The sequence below is a fragment of the Panthera uncia genome (assembly GCF_023721935.1).
Source record: "Panthera uncia isolate 11264 chromosome E2 unlocalized genomic scaffold, Puncia_PCG_1.0 HiC_scaffold_19, whole genome shotgun sequence".
NCBI lineage: Eukaryota > Metazoa > Chordata > Mammalia > Carnivora > Felidae > Panthera > Panthera uncia.
The window spans coordinates 9,871,275-9,879,237 of record NW_026057588.1 but is presented as its reverse complement, the minus strand read 5'-3'; the positions used below and the strand labels follow the sequence as shown (position 1 = coordinate 9,879,237).

The 7,963-nt window shown below is 54.4% G+C and overlaps 1 protein-coding gene across 6 annotated transcripts in view; it reads left to right on the top strand.

The window, feature by feature from the left end:
• The window catches only part of HIF3A (hypoxia inducible factor 3 subunit alpha), a 28,630-nt gene extending 22,931 nt beyond the window's left edge, over nucleotides 1-5,699 (top strand). For 3 of the 6 annotated variants that reach the window (XM_049621152.1, XM_049621149.1, XM_049621156.1), the window contains 3 exons: nucleotides 368-485; nucleotides 1,944-2,025; nucleotides 4,808-5,699. In XM_049621152.1, the coding sequence (XP_049477109.1) occupies nucleotides 368-485; nucleotides 1,944-2,025; nucleotides 4,808-4,905 (298 nt within the window). In that variant the 3' untranslated portion in view covers nucleotides 4,906-5,699. Of the gene's footprint in view, nucleotides 1-367; nucleotides 486-1,943; nucleotides 2,026-2,589; nucleotides 4,432-4,807 lie in introns of those variants that run through there. The other 3 variants (XM_049621154.1, XM_049621151.1, XM_049621153.1) reach the window with 2 other exon arrangements.
• The last annotated feature ends 2,264 nt before the right edge of the window (nucleotides 5,700-7,963 follow it).

Genomic DNA, 7,963 nt, shown 5'->3' with positions numbered 1-7,963 from the left:
TGGATGGAAGGATGGATGGATGGATGGGTGGGTAGATGGATGGATGGATGGATGGGTGGGTGGGTAGGTGGGTGGATGGATGGATGGATGAATGGATGGAAGGATGGATGGATGGATGGATGGATGGATGGATAAATGGATGAATGGATGTTTGGATGGAAGGATGGATGGATGGATGGATCAATGGATGGCTGGGTAGATTGATGGGTGGGTACATGATCAGATAGGTGGATGGATGGATGGGTGAGTGTATGAGTAAAGGAATAAACACTTAGGGGAATAAATGAATGCTCATCATCTCCTCACAGTGGTGCCCACACTTGCTCAGGTTTGTTGTATTCTGAGATTCTTACCTGTTTTTCCCCAGGACCCTGGCTCAGAGCTCAGAGGACGAGGCCGAGGGGGTGGAGCTGCTGGGAGTGAAACCCCCCAAACGGTCCCCCAGCCCAGAACCCGAAAACTTCCTGCTGCCTCCCCTCAGCCTGGTATGTTGGGGGATTAATGGGATTCCCTGGCCCTCAGAACCTAGCAGGCTTAAACCTACTGTTTTATGTATGGGGGAGGGGGGAACCAGAGAGGGGCAAGGGGTGGCTGAAGGTCAAATGGAAGGTCAGTCGTCCAGGTGAGGCCATGCAAATTTATCTAAGTCGGTGGTAGGTTCTAAGAAGAAAAATTAAGCAGGGTAAAGGGGAGAAATGACAAAGTTTAGTAGGTGTGGGAACGTCCTACACTCCCATGGGCCTCCCTCCCAGACCTAGAACAGGTCTTGGCCTTGGATTATTAGTGTAGCATTAGGAGGCCAGACACTAACTAGAGTCAGACGGACTTGGGTTCAAGTCCCAGGTCTGGCACCTGATAACTGTGAGACCTTGGGCAGGTACGGTGACCGCTCTAAACCTCAGTTTCCTCATCTGGGAAGGGGGGTGTCACAGGGCTACCACGAGAAGCAAATGAAATTAGGTCATGAGCTGATCCTTAGTGCCTGTCAATAAACAGGATAAAAACAACCAAGCGGAAGCAGCAACCCCCGCCCCCCTTCTTCCCATCTCCCCGCTTCCATCTCGCCTCTGCCGTCCTTTTTCTGCACAATGGCAACCAGGAGACCCTTTCCGAAACCCTGCCCAGGCTGTGCCACTTCCACAGAGCCTCCCTCCAGGACCTTCCATGGCTCTCTGATGCCCACAAAAGAGGTCTCTGGCTCCCCACGCTGAGCAGGGCTATTTGAACGCGAGAGGCGCGGTTGATGACCACTCTTGAGATGTTGTGGTTATTATTATTATTATTATTATTATTGGTGGTGGTATTCACACTCACCCACGAGAGGTCAAGCAACCGCATCGGTCAGAGTCTGGGCAGGAAACGGCGCGCTCAGACGGGGGTGTGGAGGAGCGTCTGAAAACAGGACTACTGGCCAAGGTGTGGGCAGCGCATAGGGAATCGGCAGGAGGGGGTGCAGCCCCCGCTGGGGCCAGCAGCGTGGGGGAGCCGGCACCGTCCGCAGTCTGAAGGCACAGGGCGGGCCGCGGTCGCCGGATCCTGGAGAGAGTAGGTCTCGTAAGAGCAGAAACCTTCCATGGAGGGACACCGCCAGCCCGTGACAAGCCGGCAGAGAAGCAGCGAGATCAAATACCGCCCCGCTTCCTCCTCCCTCCTGAGAGCATCTCCCATTATGTGAGCCCAACAGGAATACCTAGAACAAGGCTGCATGTTGCTGGAATCCACCCGCCCAGGTCGGCCTGCTGGGACACAGAGGAAGGGGCGAACAAGGCTCTGGAGGGACACACAGAGGAGAGCTGTCTAGGACCCCGGCTTAATCCAAAGTCCCATAGCCCACACGTGGCTGCTGAACCCCACAGTGCTCCTAACCACCGCCCCATCCTGCCTTCTGGGATGTTCACGATGCTGGCGGTGGTGGTGGTGGCAGCTTTGTCTCTGTCCTGCAGAGTTTCCTTCTGACAGGAGGGCCAGCTCCAGGGAGCCAGCAGGATCCCGGCACCCACCTCCTGGAACTGAATGAGCCCCTCCGTGAGTAGCACCCTGGGTATACAGAGGACCTGGGTCCCTTTCCCTCCTAGGACGCCCCCCCCCCCCCCGCCACGGTTGAGAGAAGGGTGGGGCGATCCGGAAGGTGGCAGGGGTGAGGGTGGGGGGCTGTCAGCGCCTGGCTGTCACCTTGGTAGACACAGCCCCTCCCTGCTCTCAGCGGCACCGAGGGGGGAAAGAGAGGCTCCGAGGGGGGCAGGGGCTGGCCAACGCGGCCCGTTGGGGTGGACGCTGAGCCCAGGCCCAATCTAGATCTCCCGAAGCTTGTGTCTGCTTACACTTCGGGGGCTGTCCCGCCTTGGTCATTCCCAGCTGCGTGGCTTTGGAAAACAGTTTCTGCTTCTGGAGCCTCAGTAGTCCCCCCTCTGTCAAATAGGATCCATTGCAATAGTTTTTACCTGACGGAGAGGTTTTCAAGATCTCTGGGGGGGGGGGGGGCGGGGGGCAGCACAGGAAGAGCCTAGCACAAGACCCGAGGAGTAAACACTCAAGAAATGTCCGCCCTCACGCGAAGCTGGTTCCACAGCGACTGTCCTCACCTTCCAGCAAAACCGTCAGGAGCCGGAGCTCCACTCAAAACCTCCGTGTAGGGGCACCTGGGTGGCGCAGCGGGTTGAACGTCTGATTCTTGATCTCGGCTCAGGTCATGATCTCACAGGTTGTGAGTTCGAGCCCTGCATCAGGCTCTGCGCTGATGGCGCGGAGCCTGCTTGGGATTCTGTCTCTCCTCTCTGCCCCTCCCCCACATGTGCACGTTTTCTCTCTCTCTCTCTCTCTCTCTCTCTCTCTCTCTCTCAAAATAAATAAGTAAACTTAAAAACAAAAACAAAAAAATGTCCAGGCATTAGCTAGGAGATCTTTCCAAAGCACGAATCTGACCCTGACCTCCCTCTGCTCCAAACTCATCCATGGCTCCCTACTGCCCTTCTGAGAAAGACCAAGCTCCTCAACCTTGTACTCCAGCCTCTGTAGGGTCTGCCCGGGGCCTCACAGACCCCACTCGGCCTCACATCCTTGTTTCAGCCACAGTGACTGTCTTTTGGTTCAGTCTGTCCTTCTTACATATAACACTTATTTATCAGATACACAGTACGTGCCAGGCACTGTCCTAGGGGCTGGAGACATGAGTGTGTACAAAACGGAAATCCCTGCTGTCATAGGGCTGACATGCTAGCGGGGGAGACAGTCCAGAATGAAGAAACACATATAATTAAGGGCGCGAGAGAGGAACAGAGCACTTCTGGAAAAAATAATGTATGCAAAGGAAAAGGGAACTCTGGGGTGGTAGGATTTTGATTTCAAGTAGTATGATCAAGAGTGGTCTCACTGAGAAGGTGACATGTGAGCAAAGACCTGAAGGAAGTAAGGGAGTGAGCTGTGACAATTTCTGGGGGGATGAGCACTCCAGGCAGAGGGAACAGCAAATTCAAAGGTCCTGAGGTGGGAGTGCATCTGTCTTAGTTGGGGGAAGACAGGGCCAGTAGGGCTGAAGCAGAGAGGGGAGGGAGGTGGGTGGCTGACTGCAGTGGGGACTCTGCATCTTGCTGACTTTGAAGTCATCTTGCTGGAGGAGACAGCCTCAGGGCCTTTGCATACGCTGATCTTTCTGCCTGGCATGCCTTCTCTTCTATTCTTTGCCTATTTATTGCATCCTTCTGATCTCAGATCGAGTATTACCCCTTCCATGAAGCCCTCCCTAACTTCCTAAGCTCATGGCTCATAACACTCATCACAGATCATATTTACATAAGCGTTCATGTCATGATTTGATTTTTGGCTGTCCTCTCCCCAGGGGTGTGCGCTGTGGGAGGCAGGGGCCGGACTTGTCTTGTGGTTGCCATACTCTCTGCGTGAGGCAGGGCAGTGGCTGGGCACAGAGCAGGGCCTCAGTACATATTTGTAAACGAAGAGCTAACATTTACCTGGCGCTCACTCTGTGCCACTCTTTGGGCTAAGCGTGTTGTGTACATGACCCAACCGATCCCTCTCGCTGGAATGTCAGGGCCGGGAGGTTCATCTGTCCTGTTAACTGCTGTGTCCTTGGTGCCTGGCACACACCAGGAGCTCAACAGTATTTTCTGAGTGGGTGAATTCTCACACGTGAGGCAGATAGGAGCATCCCTGTTTTCTAGGTAACAACAATTCAGTAGGAGCTTACCAATACTAGTCAGTGCCCAAAGCACTTCGCGTGGATTGATTCATTTAGCTTCCCACAACAGCCCCCGGAGAGGAAGTATTGTTAGCCCATTTTACATACGAGGTAGCCAAGGCACAGAGAGGTGACATCACCCACCTTGGGTCACACAGCAAGTAAACAGCAGGGCCTGCATTCCAACTCAGGCAGCATCTGGCTCCAGCCTTTTGTTTTGTTGTTTAATGCTTCTTTATTTTTGAGAGAGAGAAAGCATGAGCAGGGGAGGGCCGGGGGGGGGGGGAGGGGGGGGACAGAGGATCTGAAGCGGGGTCTATGCTGAGAGCAGAGAGCCCGATGCGGGGCTCGAACTCCCAAACCGTGAGATCATGACCTGATTCGAAGTCGGACATTTAACCAACTGAGCCACCCAGGTGCCCGTGACTCCAGCCTTCTTAACTACTGCCTTAAACATCCTGGACACTTGAGGTTCAGAGGACAGAACTGGCCCAAGAGTTTGCTATTTGATCCCGGGCGTGCCTGCCTCACCACGCACGCTTTTAAATGTCAGGAGGGGAAGAAACGGGTTTGGGTGGGAAGCCCCACTGGTTGACCCTTCATCTTTCCCCGCAGGCCTGGGTCCCCCGCTGCTCTCTCTCTACGCGGACGAGGACCCCGTGGAGCCCAGGAGCCACTTCCAACCAGCGGCAGGCTTGGGCCAGGCCAACTGAGCCAGCTCTGCGGGCCCTCTTCCCCGCGCCCTTCCACTCCCCAGAAAGGACCTCAGCCACACTCCACGCCGGCAGCCAAAGCACAGGATGGGGGCACCAGGAGAGGGGCTACCTCTCTCCTTTCAGTGGCCCCCGCCCGCCTCGGGCCTACCTCAGCCCTCACCCCTCTGCCCCTCCATGTCTGGGGGGCTTTCTGGGGTGGTCTCAGCTCAGTGACCTCTGGGAGGGGGTCCCTGGCGCCCTCCTCCTCCTTCTCTCAGGACTTCCCTTGGGGTTCTCTATACTGGTTACCTCATCCCTTTCTCCCACTCTCCTGGCTTGATTTTGGGTAATTAGGGGTGGGGGAGGTAGGGGCTCAGGTCTGTGTTTCTGGGCTCTGGGGAGTATTGATAACCACAGTCACGTTTCTTTCCATCCATTTTTGTTGTTTTCACAACAGGGTTTTAATCGCTATGAATTGCCCGGGGTCCATAAGAATGCAGAACTCTGATTCCCCCCCCCCCTTCTTCAGGTGTTAATGGGGGGGGGCCTCTGGGGCAGACCTCACCCCTATCAACTTCAGATCAACCCCTTAGCCTCCCGAGTGGCCACCCCACTCTGCCTGCCCCTCCCCTGGGGGCTTCTGCTGTCCTCAGTCTCCCCTGGGCACTGGCTTCATTCATGGGCTTCCAATTTCCAGGGGCAGCCTCCAACTTCCACTGCTTCCAGATCGTATGACTTCCAGCTCTCTCCGGTTCTAGGCCACTCAATCCCTGGCCTTCTCCGGATCTAGACCGCACAGCCCCCCCCCCCCCCCCCCCGCCCCGACACAGTCTGGTTTCGACCTCACATGCTCCAAACCCCTCTGACTCCAGACCTCACGACGGCCAGCTCTTTCTCGTTCTGGACGTCACAACCTAAACTTTATATTGGTTCTAGTCTTCCTGACCTGTAATACATTTGGTTCCAAATCCAGACTCCTTAAGCTTCGAAATCATGATGCTTCATGATGCCCAGCTCCTTCCTTTTCAACTTTCTACACTCAAGACTTGCTTTTCCAATCAAAAAGAAGTAAAACGAGCTTTATGTCTTGATCTTATAACCACGCTAATACTTCCAGACCACACACCAGTTCTCTTTTGCTCTAGACCTCATGACCTCCGCCATTCACTGGTTCGAGGCTATAAAACCATTAGACCCTGCGATTTCCAGGACGCTCTGATTCCAGATCTGATGCTCTCATTTTCCCCCGACTCTTGAACTTGGCTTCAAATGTCTTCTGATTCCAGACTTCATCCTATAAACCCTCCTGGTTCTAGACCTCACAATCTCCAATGCCCTCTCTAGATCTTATGACTCCAAATTACCCTAGATCTCGAACTTAGCCTCCAAACATCTTCTAATTCTAGATCTTGCCTTTAAAAGATTTCTGGTTCTAGACCCTGCAACCCCCAGCTCCTGATTCTAGATCTTGACTCCAAAATCTCTCTGGTTCTAGAACTCGGTCCTCAGACTTCTGAATTCCATTCTGTATGGTCTATAGAGTCCTCTGGTTCGAGGCCTCACAGCCTCCCATCACTTCTGATTTCAGATCAAAATTCACTTGGTTCTAGAACTCAGCCTCCAAGTGCCTCTGCTAGTGGACTTCACGCCCAAGCCCCTCCGTTCTTGATCTCATGTCCCTGAAGTTTCCCTCTCCTAGAACCACCACCACTGCCCCACCCCCAGCTCTCCAGAGACGCACTTCCCTTTACTTGGCCCCAGGTACCTGGGGGACCTGGGGCCCCCTTACAATCCAGGAGATTTCCCCAGCCGCACAGACACACGCACAGCCCTATCTGCATATCACGGGTGGGGAGAGAGGCCAGGACTCCTCAGTACTCCGCCACTACCTGTGTGTCCCCCTTTGCCCCCCACCCCATTGCTACGACGGTGCTACTCTTGGTCTCCCCCACAAAAAGGCCTCCCTCTCTCAGCTCAGTTCACCCCCACTTTGGAAGGCACTTCTCTGTTTTGTCCGGGGATGGCCTGTCCAGATTGGTGCTATGGGGGAAGAAGGCTCCGGCCCCTCCTTCCCTCAGGGGGTGACCTGGGCCCTCGATGGAGGGAACTGGACGGGGTTGGGGGAGGGGAAGGGACTGGTCCAGCCACTCTGGCTCTGAAACCCGCTAGTCTGTACACCAGCATAAAGACTTCGCCTTGGTAGGCACCAGAGCTCTGTGTGTTGACTCATCTGCGGGGTCGCTTCGCGGTGCGTGGGTATCCTGGCTGGCTGTGTCACTTTGAGTCCGTGTGACTCTGTGTTCCTGCGTGGGTCGGTAACAGCGCATGTCCGGTGATGTTGTAATTCTATGTACGTGTCTTTGTGACATCATTCGGTGAACTGGTTGCGGGGCGGGGGCGGAGGGGGGGGGATCGTAATCCCTTCTACCCGTATGTGTTAGCATCAGAGTGAAAGGACTCTGCTTTATGGGTTTCTGGCTACCTGGGGTTTCTGCGTTCCTGAGTGTGGGAGGTTTTGTGGTATTGCAATTTTGCTTGCACGGATGGGACCGTTCTGACACCGTCATTTTGTAGACGGAGATCTGTGTGACACAGTGCTCTCTGTACTTGAGCGTATGGTGTTACATGTGACACAGAGAGATTGCGTGTCTACAGATTCACGTGCAGTTGGGTGTGCCTGTTCCGCCCCGTCTCCGTAGATCACCTCATAACTCCTCTCCCATGTAGGAACCTTTTTTTTTTTAATTTATGTTTTTATTTTATTTTTGAGAGAGAGAGAGAGAGAGACAGAGCATGAGCGGGGGAGGGGCAGAGAGAGAGGGAGGCACAGAATCTGAAGCCGGCTCCGGGCTCCGAGCTGTCAGCACAGCGGGGCTCGAACTCACAGACTCAGATCATGACCTGAGCCGGAGTCTGTTGCTTAACCGACTGAGCCACCCAGGCGCCCCGGAATCTTTTTTTTTTTTTTAAATTCAATTAACATTTTATTTTTAAGTAATCTCTACGCCCAACCTGGGGCTTGAACTCACAACCCTGAGATTAGGAGTCATGTGCTTTACCTACTGAGCCAGCCAGG